Source organism: Pristis pectinata, chromosome 6 (assembly GCF_009764475.1).
Source record: "Pristis pectinata isolate sPriPec2 chromosome 6, sPriPec2.1.pri, whole genome shotgun sequence".
Lineage (NCBI taxonomy): Eukaryota > Metazoa > Chordata > Chondrichthyes > Rhinopristiformes > Pristidae > Pristis > Pristis pectinata.
In genome coordinates this window covers 588,068-608,688 of record NC_067410.1, presented here as the reverse complement: position 1 = coordinate 608,688, position 20,621 = coordinate 588,068, and the positions used below count along the sequence as shown (strand labels likewise).

The 20,621-nt window shown below is 53.3% G+C and overlaps 1 protein-coding gene across 1 annotated transcript; it reads right to left on the bottom strand.

Annotated features, from left to right (window-relative positions):
- Positions 1-1,774: 1,774 nt before the first annotated feature.
- Positions 1,775-19,073, bottom strand: LOC127571763 (cytochrome b-c1 complex subunit 1, mitochondrial-like). Its single transcript, XM_052018450.1, has 14 exons — positions 18,893-19,073; positions 14,532-14,672; positions 14,237-14,323; positions 13,499-13,628; positions 12,340-12,538; positions 10,175-10,254; positions 8,690-8,805; positions 7,346-7,489; positions 6,633-6,793; positions 5,515-5,589; positions 4,218-4,243; positions 3,439-3,527; positions 2,838-2,913; positions 1,775-2,005 (listed from the first exon to the last, which is right to left on the bottom strand). Exons 1-14 carry the CDS (start codon positions 18,938-18,940, stop codon positions 1,941-1,943), a joined length of 1,437 nt encoding a protein of 478 aa, XP_051874410.1. The 5' UTR covers positions 18,941-19,073; the 3' UTR covers positions 1,775-1,940.
- Positions 19,074-20,621: the final 1,548 nt, after the last annotated feature.

Sequence of the window (20,621 nt, the reverse complement as noted above, 5' to 3'; positions counted from 1 at the left end):
CAACCTTCTAGACCGGAGTGACCAGTTCGGACATGTGTCCGGGGGAGTGACCAGTCCAGACACAGGTCCAGGGAGTCCAGACATCAGTGTGGGGATGACTGGTCCAGGGGAATGACTGGTTTGGGGGGAGTCCAGACACGGGTTTGGGGGAGTGACCGGTCCGAACTCTGGGTTGCTGTAAAAACTATTTCATCCAACAGGCAGAGTTGGTCCTCCTGCTGATGGAGCCGCTGTAGCAGACCCCAGACCCCAGACCCCAGACCCCTGTCCCGTCCCTCAGTGCCCAGACATCCGTCAGTCTGAGATCAGTGACCAAGTGTCCACATTCCTCTGGTGGAGAAGATTTTTCCTAAACATCCAACCCCTTATTCTGACGCTGCGAAACCCTAAACTCCTCAACCAGGCTACACCATCAGGCCCAGATGCATTTTGTAAGTCCGACAGATGCAGCCAATCTTTTCACCAGCTCCCACCATCCAGGGACCCAGTTATTTCAGGTGAACCAGCGAGCAACTTGCTAGTTACTCTTCCTAGGAAGTTCTTCTTCCTATCTGTTGTTTCTAATAAAGTGAATCATCTCACATTTTTCCAGACTGCTCTCCATCAGTACTGCAGATTCCCCTTCCCAAAGAACAGCTTTTTACAACAATTTGTAGTTTCATGGTTACTGCGAATGAGGAAGGCTTTTTTAAAATCAGATCGATTTAATAATTTTAAATTTCCCAGCCATGGTGATGGATTGTGGTCTCTGTTCCAGATCTCAGGGTAACCATGGCTGCACTGTACCCTCAGAGTGGCGACAGAGCTGAATGAGGCTTGGCAGTGGGCTGGAAAGAGAATCCACTGAAACTGTTAAGGACTCAGCAGAGAGTTGTGGGTCACCCCCCATCACTCCAGGGGTACAGACCATATAGCACGGGTTCACAGGTCTGTTAGACCTGGCACTGTGCAGCAGGCAGGACACCTTTGGTATCTCCACCTTCCTGTGAAGAACAGGAACCTATAGGATGTCCTGAACCACAATATGTGGAGAGCAGAAGACTGCATGGGCCCCACACCACGGAGTCAGGGTGTAGAAACCTGCGACTATCACCTGGTGTATTCTGTGGATGTGGCTGAGGGGAGATTTAAATTCAGGTGTAGGAGAGGTGAAGATAGAGTGAAACTGGAAGGGGCTGTTTCCCTCAGCAGAGGGCCAGAAACCAGGAAACAGAATTAGAGTGACTGGTAGAGAGATTAGAGGGTAGGTGAGGAAACCCTTTGCACCCGAGGTAGGTCCGGAACTCAGTCTGAGATGTGGGAGATGAAGAAACCCTCATCACATTTAAACAGCAGAGTCAGACAGAAACCGGTCCTTAGGCACATGGTGCCCGAAAATGGGCACATAAACTAATCCCATCTGGATAATGAGGAGCCATGACCCATGCAGGAAGGTGGAGTTAGGTGGGGAATGATTTTTGACCAGCGCAGACACATTGAGCTGAAGGCCTCCTGGTGGTAACAGATGTAGTGCACAGCTCCATGCTCTGCAGTAAAGGCCAGCCTTCCAGTAACCTTCCTGATGACCCATGTACATTCCCAGGCGTCGTTGGTCCCAGTCTCTGAGGGAATGCAGAGTGTAAGACCTTCCCAGACTGTCAGAAACTTCACAAGGAAGGACACTCTCGGTCCTGCTCACCCAGAGTCACGTCTCATCGCGCTAACAGAGAACCATCTCCTCTCCTCATCCGTCTGTAAACAACTCAAGCACAGTGAAAGGATCACAACCAGCCTGCCTGGTTTAGTTTAATTTTTAATTATTCATGTTCTGTACAGCAGGGTTACGTGGCCTTCAGATTCCAACACCAAACAGTGACAGGGAGAGAGGGAGACCACACCCCATTGTTCCCCAACAGGCCGGGGGCTTCAGCATCAATGACTCCATTACTCCTCCTCCTTGCTCACAGGCGCAGCCAGTACATGGCGCTCCTGATCCTGTTGTAATCTGGCAGTTGTTCAATCGGGCCTGTCAGGGAGACAGAAGAGAGTCAATCCACATCCGAGTCTGAGAGGTCCAGCACAGAAACAGGCCCTTTGGCCCACTGAGTCTGCTAATCATCAACCACCCATCTACATCCCACAATAAGCCCACATTCTCCCCACATTCCCTATGACTCCCCCAGATCCTAGGAGCTGATTAACTTTGGGAGAAAACCGGAGCACCCGGGGGAAACCCACGCGGTCACAGGGAGAACGTGCAAACTCCACACAGACAGTGGCGGAGGTCAGGATCAATCTCTGGCGCTGGGATACAGTGGCTCTACCCCCTGCCCCACTGTGCTGCCATGGGTGGGGGATGCAGAGGCACTGGGCCTGGGGCTGCAGCTCAAAGACAGAACAACATCCTCAGACTGCTGGCCGGCCACAAACAGGGCTGGAAAGCAGGGGCCTCACTGCATCCAGCTGGTCGTTCCAGTCTCCACAACAGGGGCCGACGGAACACACAAGCTGCACTCTGACACTTGGCAAGTCAATAAAAACGTCAGCAAATGATCCTGGACCCTAGGAACATTCCCAGAGAAAACCCTGGCATCGTGCCCTGGACAATTCCCAGCTCCTGGGACCGTGCCCTGGACAAGCCAGGGATCAGCGCATGGTGTACCACTCTGGGTTATACACTTCCTTCGTGGTGTCTCTCCATCCTGGCAACCAACAGGCTCCACGCCCACAACCCAGGCTGGACGGACTCGGGGAGAATGGGTGCAGGGGCCCAGCCCGATCTCCCCAGAGCTCCACGTGCAGTGATCCTATAACAACGGTCGATGACTTGGGGTGAACGGTTACCAGCAGGAACTCACCAACTGCAGCAACAGCAGGACACTGATCGTAGATGTAACGGCTGCAAACCTCTCGCAGGGTCCGTGCATCAACCGCCTGCACCAGGAAGAGATGCACCAGTCACTGAGGAGTGACCAGCAGAACACACACCGTCTGAGGTCTAAAGCAAGACTTCACCCCGCCACCCCTCACCGGGGGACGGTCCCACACACACACCGACCCTCACCGGGGGACGGGTCCCACACACCGACCCTCACCGGGGGACGGTCCCACACACAAACCGACCCTCACTGGGGGACGGGTCCCACACACACCGACCCTCACCGGGGGACAGGTCCCACACACACACCGACCCTCACCGGGGGACAGGTCCCACACACACACCGACCCTCACCGGGGGACGGTCCCACACACACACCGACCCTCACTGGGGGAAACGGTCCCACACACACCGACCCTCACCGGGGGACGGTCCCAACACACACACCGACCCTCACTGGGGGAAACGGTCCCCACACATACACTGACCCTCACTGGGGGACGGGTCCCAGATGCTGTGTTACAATCAGTCAGTGAGGAGCTGCCCCTCAGCTGGTTTCTCAGCTGCCAACCTGTACGTACATCAATCCTGGCATTCCACTCGGCTAACGAGATCCGTCTGTTGTGACTGAGGATTTGTCGGCCGATATCAGCGCACGTTGGCGTGGTACCTGCATAAAGACACAGTGAACTTGCTATAGGGAGGTGGGTGAACATTGTTCCAGTCTGTCAGTGAGTGGGGGAAACTGGGGGCAGTTGGTAGGACGTAGGGGAATGGGGTTAATATCGGACAGTGTGAACGGTCAGCCTGGACCCGGTGGGCTGGAGCGCCTGGTTCTGTGCTGCATCACCGTGACTGCACGACTCAACCCACCCAGCAGTGGGTTTCCTTTCAGTCACACTCTGTTGGCAGAAGGGCAGCCCCTCCCTCCCTCTGGCCCTGAGGTAGGGGCACTGCAATCTCACAGGGGGAGAGGGAGGAGTTACCCCAGGCCATGTCCCCGTGACTCAGTCTAACGATTACACACTTCAACCCTGTAAACTTCAATGAGCCCAGGACTGACCCCCCGCCCCCCCCCCACCCCCACTCTCTCTACCTCCCTCCTCCCCCCGGCACATTCTGCACCACCCCCCCTTCTGTCTCTACCTCCCCTCCTCCCAACACCTGCCCCCCCCCCCTTCTCTGTCTCTACCTCCCCTCCTCCCAACCCTGCCCCCCCCACCCCCGCTCCACCTGCCCACCCTCTGCTTCCTCACCTGGCTCCACCTGTCACCCAGCACCCCTGCCTCTCACCTCTTTGTACCAGCCATCTCCTCTCTACCCTACAGTCCTGATGCAGGGTCTCAATCCAAATGTTGACCATCCCTCTGCCTCCAAAGATGCTTCCTGACCCACTGAGTTCCTCCAACAGGTTCCAGCATCTACAGTCCCTTGTGTCTCCACTAATATTAACGTCTCTGCAAACTTACCGATCATGTGTCCTATATCCACATCATTCATGTAGATCACAAGCAACAAGGGTCCCAGCACTGATCCCTGTGGGACACCACTGGTCACAGGCATCCAGTCGCAGAAACACCCCTCTACCGTCACCTATCGCCAGACCATTTTGGATCCGATTTGAATCCCATGGGCCCCAAACCTTTTGGACCAAAGGCCTTACTGAAGATGTGAGCACAACTTCTGCACTGCCTGTCAATACACTTTGTTAGCACCTCCAAAAATTCAACAAATTGGTCAGACAGGATCTGCTCCGGACAAAGCCATGCTGCTGTCTCTGATGAGTCCCCAGTATCCAAGTGATCACTTATCCTCTCCCTCAGAATTTTTCCAGTATCTTCCCTCCTCAGGTCTATAGTTACCAGTTTTCCCTGCTGCCTTTCTCAAAAAGGGGGACCATGTCCGGTCATCTGGTACCTCATGTGTCCAGTGAAGACTTAGAAATCTCAGCCAGAGGCCCAGCAATCTCTTCCCTTGCCTCCCATAACAGCCTGGGATAAATCCCATCCGGTCCTGAAAGCACACTAAGGCATTGAGAAGCTCCTTTATTTATGGAGACCTGCATTAGACTTTCACCTTCCCCTTCACTGAATTCTCCAACGGCAAAGTCTGTTTCCTGAGTAAATACTGATTGAAAGTGTTCATTTCGCACCTCACCCATAGCTTCTGGCTTTACACATAATTTGCCCAACTTTTCCCAGGCTATTCTTTTACCTTTTACATAGAACACCTTTGGATTATCCTGTCCACCAGTGATAGTTCATGACCCCCCCCCTTTACCTTCCCAATGTCCTTTGTAAACATGCCCCTACAAACGTTTTATTCCTAGACGGGTGCCCCTTTAGTTCCCTGGACTTGCTATCGTTGTTTTCACCCTGACATGCCAGCCCTGACCTGATAAAAAAACCATTGTGGGGGGGGGGGGGGGGGGGGGGGGGGGGGGAGGGGGGGGGGGGGGGGGTGGGGGGGGGGGGGGGGGGGGGGGGGGGGGGGGGGGGGGGGGGGGGGGGGGGGGGGGGGGGGGGGGGGGGGGGGGTGGGAATATGGTGGATATGTGGGATAATAGGGCAGACTCCCGAAGACGCACAGATCTGGGCAATGGTTGGCACAGACTCCTTCCTGTTCCGTCATCTCCTTACCGTCCAGCTGGGGGCAACCAGGTGGGTCTTGAGGAGTGGTTTTTGGCTCTGGTCACCTCGCTCTCAGTCACGCTCGTGTCAGAGCCCGTCATCCTGGGCAGAAACACAAATGTGAAACCATTAAACTCCATGGGATGAGAGCTCGGAGCAGAGGTGGCCATTTGGCCCTTCGAGCCTGCTCCCCATGCAACATCACAGCTGATCCAATCTTGTCCTCTGCACCCTTTCCCACTCTCCCTGCACCCCTCAAATGTCCATCACTCTCTGCAGTGAACATACCCAATGCCCCTACAAAGGTTTCACAATCCTGACAGGAGAAATTCCACATTTCCTTCTGAACTGGGGGACTCCTTGTTCTGAAACAAAACTCTGCCCCGGTCAATGGGTATCCCAGTGGGGGAACACCCTCTTCATAGTCACTGTCAATCCCTTCACAATCTCATCCCTTTCAATAAGATCACCTCTCATTCGTACAAGTCCCAATGAGTACGGGCCCAACCTCTCTTGATACCGCAGCCCCTTCTCCGCACAGCCTCTAATACAATCCCTGCCTTAGACCAGATCAGTACGTAGTACTCCAGGTACAGTCTCAGCTCAGAGGGCATGTGCTATCAGGAGAGGCTGGACAAACTTGGGCTCTTTTCTCTGGAGCAGTGGAGGCTGAGGGGTGATCTGTTGGAAGTGTATAAAATTATGAGGGGCATAGATAGGGTGGACAAGCATTATCTTTTTCCCATTATTGAGTGATCCAATACCAGAAGGCATGCATTTAAGGTGAGAGGAGGTAGGTTCAGAACAGACGTGATGGGTAAGTATTTTACTGAGAGAGTGGTGGATGCCTGGAATGTGTTGCCTGATAGGGTGGTGGAGGAAAATTCATTGGGGGCTTTTAAGAGGGGCTTGAATGGGCACCTGAATGAGAGGAAAATGGAGGGTTATGGGCATTCTGTATAGGAATTAGATATGTCGGCGCAGCATTGTGGGCCGAAGGGCCTATTCTGTGCTACTTGTTCTCTGTTAAATTCCCTGTTCAACATGTTGCTTCATTTATTCCACAACTTTGATTTACTGAGCTATCGGCTGGTTGCAGGCAGTGTTAGAGTTGGAGGGACAGAGACCCAGCACCAGACACTCACCACTCTCCCTGTGCGAAGTGCAGCATGTCTTCAATGTTCATTCCATCACACACCAGATGTATCCCCCACAGCCCTGTGTCCGAGTAACATGTGTTGAAGGAGCGGAAACTGTGACCCAGCTTATTCTCAACTGAAATCTTGGCCAAACGACTCGAATGATTCTGCACAGGACGGATAAACGGTATAAGTAACCTGCCTCTACAATGTTCTCCCACACACTCCCAGGGCAGGGACAGGATCAGACAGAGAGTAAACTTCCCTGACAGAGAAACCAAGAGTCAACGTTTCAGCTTCATAACCTTTCATCAAAACTCAGAATAAATGTGGAGCGAGGGAGAGTGAGAGAAAGAGAGAGAGCGAGAGGGAGAGGCGTCCAGGGAGGGAATACCAGAGTTTTAAGGGGCCAGACGAAAGCACAATCATCAATTGTGAAGCAATGAAAATTCAGGGATAAGGAGGTGGCCAGAGGTTCTGCAACATCCCTGGACTGCTGGGGGTTACAGAAAGAGTGAGGGGGGAGCAGGGAGGGACCAGACACGTGGAGAGAACTCTCGTTGGGAGACGTTGACGAGTGAGGATCAGCGGTGGGAACAATCACGATGCCCCTCCGTTGGAGAGTGAGCTGCTGGCGGATCTGGGCCTGTCCAAGTTCCTGTTGTTCCACCGGTCAGTGAGACTTCAGGACAGACACACGTAGACACACAGCTGCTCACCGCTCCGCCTCCGTACGTGCGATCCCAGCTCCCGACCAGCATGCTGCCAATGGAGAGTGGGATCACGTCAGGGTTGCCGGCTCCAACCCCCTCCACAGCGATCGCAATGTGGGCCAACGGCATGGCATCATCCCGCACCAGGATCTGAAATCAAAGAGCAGTCCTGGTCAGCCTCAGTCTTAACGGTTCCACACACCACCTGCAAAGCTGCTGCTATTCAACTGTGGCAGTCTCCACAGTCAGTTCAACCCAGCCTTCACCCAAACCTTCCTCCACATCCTGACCATGCCAGGCGGTGTCAGGAGCAGCTAGAGGGGAGCGGGCAGGCTGGGAGGTTCCCTCTCCCACCGTGTGGGGCTCATCAACACCTTGTACAGCTCTGGCTCCAGTTGTGGAGTGGGTGCCAGTATCTGACATGTTCCCGGTCTCAGCCCAGTAGGAGGCCACTGCTAGTCCTCCCCTCGTTCCTCCTCCTCAGTGCCCGCCTAACTCCCCTTTCCCCTCCCTGCTCTGTCCCTGACCTCTGATAACGCACCCAACTCCAGAAGCAACAGGTTCTTCTCTCAGAAACCCTACTCACCATGAAGACCTCAGTCACCCTGAACATCCCCCAGCCTCTGACAGGCGAGGTCTCTCATCCCTGGCAGGATCTTGGACACCGTCTGGTCTCCACACTGGAGTCAGAGTTGCACAGTATACACACAGGTCCTTCAGCCCATTAGCTCATTCCACCAAGCTCTCCCGTCCTTGTCACTACACAACATAATCAGGTTCATGACCCTCCCTGCACCCTCGATTAGGTCACACCCAACATTGACGAGCAGTGGACCCAATGTTCCTTTTGCTTCAATTTGGTAATCCCATTGAAACTTTGCAATTCCTGAAGACTTTCCCTCATGATCCATCCCCCACCACCCCTTCCCACCGTGACTGACCTGTCCCCTGCCCCACCTTCCTTCCTCCAGTCACAGTAATCAGCCGGGCCTCCCACTCAATACATGACTGACCCCCACCCAACCGTGGTAACTGACCTGGGCCTCTGCACCCACCACGCGACCCTGGGCCACCCTCATGGTAACGCACCAGACTCCCTGCCAAGCCTGTGCCCCTGATCGGGCGATCCGTTCCTCTCCCGGGGGGTTTTACCTACGAACAAGGCTCTTGCCTTATCCACACACTGATCGGTCACCTCATTCTTCCACAGAGGAGTGCATCATCACAGGGGCAGATGATGGTGGCTGCTCCGGGTTCAAAGTGTGGGACAGTGACTGGGACGTTCTGTGTAGGAGCAGGGGACAGGTTACAGGAAGGGAGAGCAGCCGGTTACCGAACCGAACCACTGACCTGACTGCCGGTGAAGCGACAAGGAGACAACACTGGGACCACATCGTCCTCGTACTTGTAGGAAATCCCCCCGAAGTGCTGGCGAGCCAATCCCACCACCTCGTCGTGTTGAACACCTGAGGGGAGGGAAGCTTACTCTGTACCATGACCTTGAACATCGCGCTTCAACCGAGACATGGACATCATCTCCGAAACCACCCCAGCGTTACACAGACACTAATGACCCCACTGCACATTTAAATACAGAATCTCACCATCCAGGCCGTTTGGCCCATCTTGCCTGTACTGGCTCACTGAAAGAGCACTCCATTTAGCTACTCGTTCTCCAGCTCTGCCTTCCAACCTGCTTTCACAACCCTCTCAGGCATTGACTCTGGATCACAACTCACCGCGGGTACAACATACAACTCCTGTTCTCAGAGTGGGGAGCTGCCAGAGGACTGGAAAATTGCTAGTGTCACTCCCTTGTTCAAAAAGTGGCTCTAGGGATAAACCCGGCAAACAGAGCAGTCAGCTTAAACTTGGTGGTGAAACTTTTGGAAAGAATAATCAGGAAAAGAATAAACAGTCACTTGGAGACATAAATTGATTAGAGAAACTCAGCTTGGATCTGTCCAATTAACAAGAGATTTCTGACGAAGTGAAGGTCAGAGCACCGCCCAGGAGTAAGAAGGGTTGTAGTAGTGTGGATGGAAACTTGGCTCAGTGAAAGGTTGTTTATCAGACCCGAGGGCCGTGAATGGTGCAGTAATTCTCCCCAAGGTGCAGGGGTCAGCAGCTGGGCACAGGGAAAGACGGAGACTGGGGAAAGGAGGAGTTTTATTGTTAATGACGTGAGTGGGTGGGGTGTGCAATGTTGGAATGTGCTTCTGGGGGCTGATTCAATCGCAGCATGAAAAGGGAACTGGATAAAGATAGCTGGCAGGGCTGTGGGGGTGGGGCTGGGGGAGGGGAGTGGGGGGGGAGGAGAGGGGAGGGGTTGGGGCTGGGGGGAGGGGAGGGGGCAGAAAGGGGGGCTGGGGAGGGGGGTGGGAGGGAAAGGGTTGTGGGGAGGTGGGGCTGGGGGAGTGGGAGGGGGCTAGGGAAGGGGAGGTGGGTGGGGCTGGGGGAGTTGGGGGGGGCTAGGGGAGGGGAGGTGGGTGGGGGGGAGGGGTGTGGGGCTTGGGGAGTGGGAGGGGGGCTGGGGGTGAGGAACTGTTCTGGGACCCTGCTTCCTTTCTCCTATAACCCATTCCCCGTGTTCTTTAGCTGCCAACCCTCCAACCACTGGAATCAGAATATCCTCAATCCACCAAACCCTTTCACAGATCTCACCCCTTCCTTCAGATCTCACCCCCTCCTTCAGATCTCTTCCAACCCACCTCTGCTCCAGTTCCCATACAACTGAGGAGCTCCTCCCTGGGATCCCGGAACTCACTTCTAGACCCTGATCTTCTCAAAGTGCACAGAGACCTGCAGCTGGGGCCTCAGTTGATCAGCACTCACCTCCTGATGTTGCCAAGACTATTCGGGGAGCCTTGTAATGACCAGTCACAAACTCTACAAGATCATTGCGATTCAGAGTCCTTAGCAATAAGACAAAGGAAAGGTTAGTTGGATGAGGAATGATGCTAGTTTTAGTGGAGTCATTAAAGGCAGGTTGTTGATACTGTACAACTAACATAAAGCTGGTAGATAAATGTCCACAAACACAGTTTATGGGCTGAAGTTGGAACAATTGGAATTTCCCTGCATCTGATGGGTCTTTTAAACTAAGCGTTGACCTGTTGTTCACAGAACCGGACGCAGCCCACCTGCACTAATCCTGTTAGTCCCGTATCCCTCTACACATTTCCATCCAAACATCCATCCAAACACCTCTTAAACCTAACTGTACCTGCCTCCAGCACCTCCTCTGGCAGCTCGGTCCAGATAACCACCACCCTCTGTGAAAAACCTGCCCCTCAGGTCCCCTTAACATTTCTCCTCTCTAGTTCTAGACTCCCCTATGCTGGAAAAAAGACTATCTATGCCTCTCATAACTTTATAAACTCTATCAGGTCACCCCTCAGCCTCCTATGTCCCAGTGAGAACAATCCCAGCCTGTCCAATCCCTCCTTGTGACCACAGCCCTCCATTCCAGGCAACATCCTGCTGAACATTTATTGTGGGGACAGACTGTACACAACACTCCAAGTGCAGTCTAACCAATGCCTTGTACAGCTGCAACATGACATCCCAACTCCTATACTCAGTGCCTCAGCCTATGAAGACAAGTGTACCAAACACCTTTTTCACCAGTTCTGGACACCTCATTATAGGAAGGGTGTGGAAGCGTTGGAAAAGGTGCAGAGGAGATTTACCAGGATGCTGTCTGGTTTGGAGAATATGCATTGAGGAGAGACTAAGGGAGCTAGGGCTTTACTCATTGGAGAGGAGGATGAGGAGAGACATGATAGAGGTGTACAAAATATTAGGAGGAATAGATAGAGTGGACAGCCAGCGTCTCTTTCCCAGGGCACCAATGCTCCATACAAGAGGACATGGTTTTAAAGCAATGGGTGGGAAGTTCAAGGGAGATATCAGAGGGAGGTTTTTTTTACCCAGAGAGTGGTTGGTGCATGGAATGCACTGCCTGGGGTGGTGGTGGAGGCAGGTACATTGGTCAAATTCAAGAGATTGCTAGATAAGCATATGGAGGAATTTAGAATAGAGGGATATGTAGGAGGAAGGGGTTAGATAGTCTTAGGCAAGGTTTAAAGGTCACCACAACATTGTGGGCCAAAGGGCCTGTATTGTGCTGTACTGTTCTATGATTCTATGATCCACCTGTGTCACCATTTCCAAAGAGCTGTGGACTTGTATCTTAAGGTCCCTCTGTACATCGATGCTCCTGAGGGTCCTGCCATTTACTGTTCTTGACTCTTGCATTTGACCTTCCAAAATGCAACACCTCACACTTATCTGGGTTAAACTCTATATGCATATCCCCACCCAAATTCCCAACTGATCTACATCCTGCTGAATCTTTCGACAACCTTCCCCACTGTCCAAAACTCCTCCAATTTTCATGTCATCTGCAAACTTTTTAATCAGACCACCTAAATTTTCATCCAAGTTGTTAATATACAGTATATCTTAAAGAACAGAGGTCCCAGCACAGATCCTGTGGAACACCACAGGTCACAGATGCCCAGTAAGACAAACCCCCCTCCACCACTACCTGCCTTCTCTGACCAAGCCAATTTTGGATCCAATTTACCAAATCTTTATGGATCCCAATGTGACTTAATCTTCTGGATGAGTTTACCATGAGCAACCTTCACTAAAGTCCATGTACACAACATCCCTGCCCTACCCTTCATCAATCATCTACATCACTCCCTCAGAAACTCCAGAGTCTGTGAGACAGGACCTCCCCCACACAAAGCTTCATGATAAGCTTGGAGCAGGGTGGAACTGCACTAAATCAGGAAACACTTTGGAGGTGACAGTGACCTGCAGGCAGTGGGATAACTGGAACCCTAGATATCAGCCTACTGCTGAGCAGCGGCCTCGTTAGCAACAGGTTACCTGGTCATTTAGTTAATCATAGTTCGCAAATCAACTGCCACCTTATTAACATTACAACAGTTGGACATGAAAGGCAAGTGGACAGTGCAAGTGCTTACTTGATGTTCCTGGAGGGCCCCACCACGGTGTAGGCAAGGGGGGTTCCCTGAAAGGCGGTGGTGTGGAGATAATCAAACACCACCTCCTCCAGGTTGCTCTCCATCTCCTGCATCTCCTGCAGGATTAACCTGCGTCCAGACTCAATTTCCGCCTCCGATAACGAGCTGTTCTGTATCAGGTCACCGAGAAGCTCCACAGCTGTAAAAGGCCAATGCATCAGTTTAGCAGGAAATGTGCAACAGTTTCACAGTGGTGGTAACGTGCAGAGTGCAACCAGGCAACAGCGACGGTAACCAGTGCACAACTAGTTAAACAACATCAGTACATCACTGATTCAATACAGCCAGTAACGAGATGCAACAGTAACCAGCCACATGCAAACAGCAGTAGTTACTAACAGTTTACCACCAGTTTAACAGAGATTTAGTAGAGATAAGAACTAGCAGTATGACCGGTCTAACCATGGCAACCACCTGCAGTGTGCAACCAGATTAACAGAAGCAGAAACTAGCAGTGTCCAACTAGCAGAAACAGCAGTGTGCAACCTGTTGAACAGAGACAGGGACTGACCAGAGAGCCCACTTCACAAAGGCTGGAACAAGGTCAGTCACAAGCAGCAACCTCTCCCCTACACTGACTCTCACCCTGCCCGTCACTCACTGTTGACACGAAGCAAGGTTTTCACAGAAATTGGGATTGGATCCCCATTTCAGCCCACCTTGGTAGCATCTATCCATCGAACGACGAGTGTAAGGAGCTCTGGTAAACTGCACATAGAATATTTTCTCTTCACGCCCAGAAGTTGCTGAATGCGACCGATCAGCATTACCATTCGGCAATGAAATCGGCCGGCTCAGCAGTGACTGGGGACTACCTGCCGATGCTGCAACGCAAGCTCAACCATCGTGTGATAGCTGGAATGTTCCAGAAAGTTCTGGGGAGACACCAGTCCCAAATATGAGAGGAAGGGGAGTGGAACTAATTGGATAGCAGACACATAGCCAGCATGTGCCCGTGGCACAGGGCACCATGCGGTCAGGTTTTACACTGATTTCTGGACAAAGGAAATGGAGATCACGGAAATTATACAAACTCCAAATCCCAGACGTCAGGTTAAAGATATAAAGAAACTGAAAATATGGTGGGAATGTTCAGCACCTTTTGGCAAATCCTTGGACAGACACTTCATGTAATAGGCAGTCTGCTCACGAGAGGTGTAGGCACTCAGGTGAGCCCCTCTGCTGGCTACCTCCTGCTCCAAGGCCATCTGGGAAAGTTTCTTGGTTCCCTGAAAACAACAATGTTCAACCTTTCAAGACATTTATTCAAGAATTTTACCCGTAGCTGTTGTAACTCTCTTATTCGCTCCTGTAGCACGGTTACTGACATCGCCGTTACCCACCCTCACACCACATGTGTTGCATGAAGAAATACACACTTGGAGAGAACCTGAGGGAGCTGGAGACCTCCTACAGCTGCTGCCCTTGTCCTCAGCGGTAGTGGTCACAGACATGGGAGGTTCTGTTGGAGCAGCCTGGGCAAGTAACTGCAGCGCAGTTTGTTTTATACCGTCCACACTGTAGTTACTGAGTGGTGGAGGGATGGGGGGGGAAGAGGGGAGTGGGGGGAGGAGAGGGGAGAAGGCCATTCAAGCAAGCTGCTCTGTCCTGAATGGTGTTGAGTTTCTTGGGAGCTGTTGAAGCTGCACTTGCCCAGGCAAGTGGGAACTATTCCAACAGGCACCTGACACTCCTTGCGGATGGTGGAATGGTTTTGGCCTGAGGCTGAGGGATGACCTTACAGAGGCAGAAGGTGGATCAGTGGGAGACCCTGCTCACTGGGTGAACACTAGGACCCTGGCATTCCATAGAGCAGCTCTGGGGCCACATCACATACCTTCAGGATCAAGTGTTGGAGGAAGTTGCCGACTCCATTAGTTTTCTCATTTTCGTAGCGGCTCCCGACATCGACCCACACACCGACCTACAGAGAGTGAGAGGGGAGTGAGAGTGGGACGAGGGTGGGGGGTGCAGGGGAGGGAGTGAGAGTGGGATTAGGGTGGGGGTTCAGGGGAGGGGAGTGAGTGGGATGAGGGTGGGGGTACTGGTGGGGGGGGGGTGCAGGAGGAGTGAGAGTAGGGTAAGGGAGGGGGTGGGGTTTGCGAGCCATGGACAGCAGCAGTGGGACTCACTGTGCAGCTGTGGTGGTCTGATTCCTCCGTGGCCACTCGCAGCCCATTGTCCAGCGTCGTCAGCTTGGTTTCCGGAACATTCTCAATGGCCTGAGCGTAGGAGACGGTGCTCTGCAAACGCTGGGCTCCCAACAGGGCCGGCTGAAGCAATGAAAGAGACAGCGGGGAGTTCAGCCAAACCAGTACAGTACAACTCACCCCCGGGGTCAGTGCCCCAGGGTGCAGGGTCAGCGGCCCAGGACATGGACTGACCCCCCCCCTCCCCCCCACTTCCCTCAGGACGGAGAGACCGTGTCTCTGACAGTGAACAACGAATGAAGGTGGCTGAGGGAACAGATCCTGAGGCAAAAACCCGAGATGCTAAATCACTGTGGGGTGTCATGAAGCACGGGCTGAGAGTGCGCCGGGAGCCCGTACATCCTGGGGAACACCCTCCGCACTCTCTCCAGCACAGTCCCATCCTTCCCATGGAGTGGTGACCGGAACTACATGCACTGCTCCAGCTGTGGTCTGACCACTGCAGAGCTGAGCAACACCTCTCGGCTCTTACCCTCTATGCCCCTGCTAATGAACTCCTCCATCACAGGCACAACCCTCCCCACCACTGAGGACACCTTCAAGAGGCGGTGCCTCCAGAAGGCAGCATCCGTCACTAAGGACTCTCACCACCCGGGACATGCCCTCTTCTCGTTACTACAATCAGGGAGGAGGTGCAGGAACCTGAAGACCCACACTCAACGATTCAGGAACAGCTTCTTCCCCTCTGCCATCAGATTTCTGAACGGTCCATGAACACCACCTCATTATTCCTCTTTGCACTATTGATTGGTATTTTTTTTATTATTGTCACTTGTACCATACAACCATACAGCACAAAACAGGCCCTTCGGCCCACCATGTTGTGCCGTCCATCAAACCACCCTCACACTACCTAACCCCTTCCTCCCGCATATCCCCCCATCCCACACTCCTCCATATGCCTATCCAACAAGCTCTTGAACCTGTTCAATGTATCTGTCTCCACCACCACCCCAGGCAGTGCATTCCATGCACCAACCACTCTTTGGGTGAAAAAACCTCCCCCTGACATCTCCCCTGAACCTCCCACCCATAACCTTAAAGCCATGCCCTCTCGTCTTGAGCATTGGTGCCCTGGGAAGGAGGCACTGACTGTCTACTCTATCTATTCCTCTCAATATTTTATATACCTCTATCATGTCTCCTCTCATCCTCCTCCTTTCCAGTGAATAAAGCCCTAGCACCTTAAGCCTCTCCTCATATTCAATACTCTCTAATCCAGGCAGCATCCTGGTAAATCTCCTCTGCACCCTCTCCAACACCTCCACATCCTTCCTAAAATGAGGCGACCAGAACTGGACACAGTACTCTAAGTGTGGCCTAACTAGAGTTTTGTAAAGCTGCATCATCACCTCGCGGCTCTTAAACTCAATCCCGCGATTTATGAAAGCCAACATCCCAATGGCCTTCTTAACTGTTCTTTCCACCTGTGAGGCAACTTTCAATGAACTGTGAATATGAACCCCCAGATCCCTCTGCTCCTCCACACTGCCAAGTACCTTGCCATTTACCCAGTACTCTGCCCTGGAGTTTGTCCTTCCAAAGTGTACCACCTCACACTTCTCCGCATTGAACTCCATCTGCCACTTGTCAGCCCAGCTCTGCATCCCATCAATATCCCTCTGCAAGCTTCGACAGCCCTCCACACTATCCACAACACCGCCGATCTTAGTGTTGTCCGCAAACTTACTAACCCAGCCCTCCACCCCCTCATCTAAGTCATCTATAAATATCACAAAAAGTAGAGGTCCCAGGACCGATCCCTGCGGGACACCACTAGTCACTGCCTTCCAATCCGAGGGCACTCCTTCCACCACAACCCTCTGCTTTCTACATGCAAGCCAATTCCTAATCCACACAGCCAAGCTTCCTTGGATCCCTTGACCTCTGACCTTCTGAAGAAGCCTACCATGAGGAACCTTATAAAACGCCTTACTAAAATCCACATAGACCACATCCACCACACTGCCCTCATCAATCTTCCTCGTCACCTCCTCAAAGAACTCTATCAGGCTTGTGAGGCAAGATCTTCCCTTCACAAAGCCATGCTGGCTGTCCCTAATCAGTCCATGATTCTCCAGGTGTTCATGAATCCTATCCCTTAGAATCCCTTCTAACAGCTTACCCACCACAGACGTGAGACTCACCGGTCTGTAATTCCCTGGCCTATCCCTATTACCTTTTTTGAACAAGGGGACAACATTCGCAACCCTCCAATCCTCTGGCACCATCCCCGTGGACAACGAGGACTCAAAGATCCTTACCAGCGGTTTAACAATCTCCTCCCTAGCCTTTCGAAGCAGCCTGGGGAAAATCCCGTCAGGCCCCAGAGATTTATCTGTCTGAATATTATTTAACAACTTCAACACATCCTCTTTCTTGATACCTACAACCTCGAGAACATTACCCTTACCAGCACACCCTTCCGCGTCATCAAGACCCCTCTCCCTCGTAAATACGGAAGAGAAGTACTCATTGAGAACTTCTCCCACTTCTGCCGCCTCCAGGCAAATTCTCCCACCTTTGTCCTTAATCAGACCTACCTTTACCCTAGCCATCCTCCTACCCTTCACGTACTTGAAAAAGGCCTTGGGGTTTTCCTTAACCCTACTAGCCAAAGCCTTTTCATGTCCCCTTCTAGCTCTCCTCAGTCCTTTCTTAAGTTCCTTCCTCGCTATCCTATATTCCTCACGGGCCCTGTCTGAACCTTGCTGCTTATACTTCACGTACGCTACCTTCTTCTCCCTAACAAGTCGTTCCACCTCTCTCGTCACCCACGGTTCCTTCACCCTGCCATTCCTTCTCTGCCTCACCGGGACATATTTATCCTTAACATCCTGCATAAGATCCCTGAACATCGACCACATCTCCATGCTACATTTCCCTTCAAAAAGGACATCCCACTTTACACTCCCAAGTTCTCTCCTTATAGCCTCGTAGTTCACCCTTCCCCAATTAAAAATCCTCTTGGCCTCTCTGCACCTGTCCCTGTCCATGACAATTTTAAAGGTTATGGAGCAATGGTCACTGTCCCCCAAATGCTCACCCACCAATAGATCCTTCACCTGTCCCGGTTCATTTCCGAAAACTAGATCTAGCATGGTATTCCTTCTAGTCGGCCTGTTGACATACTGCGTCAGGAATCCCTCCTGGACACACTTAACAAATTCCGTCCCATCTAAACCTTTGGCACTAAGCAGGTTCCAGTCTATATTTGGGAAGTTGAAGTCTCCCATTATAACAACCCTGTTATTTTTGCTTCTCTCCAAACACTGCCTGCCAATCTGCTCCTCTATATCTCTACTGCTACCGGGGGGCCTATAGAATACTCCTAGTAGAGTAACTGCTCCTTTTTTGTTCCTTAATTCCACCCATACGGACTCTAGAGATGATCCTTCTACAACATCCATCCTTTCCACAGCCGTAACAGTGTCCCTGACCAGTATCGCCACCCCTCCCCCTCTTCTCCCCCCTTCCCTATCCCTCTTAAAACACCGAAAACCAGGAATATTCAATATCCTCTCCTACCCTGGCGTTAGCCACCAAGGTCCAGTGAAAAAGTTGTCTTACAAACTGATGGTACAGGTCAATTCATTACACAGTGCAGTTACGTTGGGTTAGTACAGAGTGCATTGATGTAGTACAGGTAAAAGCAAGAACAGTACAGAGTAAAGAGTCACAGCTACAGAGAAAGTGCAGTGCAATAAGGTGCAAGGTCACAACAAGGTAGATCGTGAGGTCAGAGTCCATCTCATTGTATAAGGGAACCGTTCAATAGTCTTATCACCGTGGGGTAGAAGGTGTCCTTGAGCCCGGGAACTGGAGGATATTGAGCGGGTCCCTCGGTGCTCCCCCCGGCCCGGCCCCACCGCGTCCAGGCGCCGTCCATCACCCGCTCTCTGTGGGGACGGGACGGGGACCGATCCCGGGGCTCGGGGACCAGCCCGTCCGGCCCCCGGAGCCCCGCGGTCAGCGATCCACCGGCTCCCGGACCCCGGCGCTGCTGCCCCGTACACCCCGGGGCCCGGACCCCCAACCCCCTCCGTCCCCGGTCCCCCAACCCCCGGGGCCCCTCCCCCGGACCCCCAACCCCCGGGGCCCGGACCCCCAACCCCTCCCCCGGGGCCACACTTACCCCCCGGTCCCCGGCCCGAGGCCCGTTTGACCTTCCCGTGTCCGGGCGCTGTCCCCAGTCCGGGGCCGGTTCCCCGCCTCCCCCCAGCGCCCCCGGTCCCGGGAAGCCCCGGCGGTGACCGGGCCCGATCCCCGGCCCCCGGACTCACCCTCCCGGCCCGGAGCAGCGCGCTCCCCGCTCGGTAAACGGCCGCCATCTCCGCCCTCAAGTGCGCGCCCTCCCGCCGCAGCGCCGCCCCCGGCCCGGCGGAGTCAGTCCTCCCGCCGCAGCGCCGCCCCCGGCCCGGCGGAGTCTCCTCTTCCGGCGCAGCACCGCCCCCGGCCCGGCGGAGTCAGTCCTCCCGCCGCAGCGCCGCCCCCGGCCCGGCGGAGTCTCCTCTTCCGGCGCAGCGCCGCCCCCGGCCCGGCGGGGTTAGTCCTCCCGCCGCAGCGCCGCCCCCGGCCCGGCGGAGTCAGTCCTCCCGCCGCAGCGCCGCCCCCGGCCCGGCGGAGTCTCCTCTTCCGGCGCAGCACCGCCCCCGGCCCGGCGGAGTCAGTCCTCCCGCCGCAGCGCCGCCCCCGGCCCGGCGGAGTCTCCTCTCCCGGCGCAGCGCCGAGCTGCGGGACGGGGCGGGACCCTCGGACCGTGGCGGGGTCGCAGTGGGCGGGGTGGGTATTGTGGGGCCGGCGATGATCGGTCACTGCAACACTGCCCCGTCTGTGTAACCCCCGGGGGCAGGGTCTGAGCTGGCCGGGCGGCGGGGTCTGAGCTGGCCGGGCGGCGGGGTCTGAGCTGGCCGGGCGGCGGGGTCTGAGCTGGCCGGACAATGTCCGGTGCCGGTCACGGGCAGCCGGGAGTGGGAACTGTTCACCCCCCGCAGCCGCTGGAAGCGGTGGATCTGAGCATTTTATCACCTGTCTGAGAATCTTTAATTGGTTTAAATGTTTTGTGGTTCCTGCCCGGGTCCTACAGCAGGAAACAGGCCCTTCGGCCCGACTCGTCCGTGCTGACCGTGCTTGGATCGATAGAGATGCAAATTCCCTTAATTTCTTTAAGCTTTTACCCCAAACCTCGAACCGAACTTTGAATTGAAGATCAAAGATTTAAGTTTTAAATTCAGATGTGGCACATTCTTTTAACCAGCAGGGCGGGGAATCAGAAACGGCTCTGGCCTTGAACCTGAAGTTCGGTGATGGTGTCTGGTTCTGGGTCACTGGAGCTTTCAGAACAATGTTTTAATGGGCTGTTTGATTACATTGAGTAGTCGTGTTCATTATGAATTCAAACAGTCATTTAAGGCCGGTTTAATTCAGTTACAGTGAGTGTTGGGGCTGCTTCTCCCACTGACACCTCCCCAGAGTTTTGTCAGGGAGGGACTGATGCAAAGTCACCCCCGGGACCAGTTGCCGCTCCTTCCCCGAACTACCAGGGACACATTTCCATCGATGCTTGAAGAATGTAAAAGTTTCCCCTCCTCCAGGCTGCGGTGCCACCCATCATCGCTTTGGACAGGAATGCGAAGGTTTTGTTAAAGTCATGATTCATTTCTTCGGAGTTTTATTTATTTTTATGTTACACGAGGAAACCAAAAGTCCCTGAAAAAAGGATAGCAACTTGTGAATTGATGGCTTTGTCCTGCTCTCTCCATTAAGAATATTTTTTATCTGTTAATAAATGTTGATCATAATTAATATTGGATGGAATAAGGATCTGAATTCAACTCTGATCATGTGAATTCTGGTTAATATTGAGTTGTGTGAGGTTCCCACATATTAAAGCAAACGGTGACAAGGATTCTGGAATCTGGAACAAAATCAGATCACTTGAAGAACTCAGCAAGTCGAGCAACATCCGTGGAGGCAGAAGTGGTAAGTTGATGTTTTGGGTCGAGACCCTGT

Excerpts from the sequence above, each read along its gene's own strand:
- LOC127571763 (XM_052018450.1), bottom strand. The coding sequence starts at position 18,940 with ATGGCGGCCGTTTACCGAGCGGGGAGCGCGCTGCTCCGGGCCGGGAGG. Across the intron at positions 7,490-8,689 it reads GTCGCTTCACCGGCAGTCAG|ATCCTGGTGCGGGATGATGC; the intron begins GTCAGTGGTTCG and ends CTTTGATTTCAG. Across the intron at positions 2,006-2,837 it reads TCCTGCTGTTGCTGCAGTTG|GCCCGATTGAACAACTGCCA; the intron begins GTGAGTTCCTGC and ends TCTCCCTGACAG.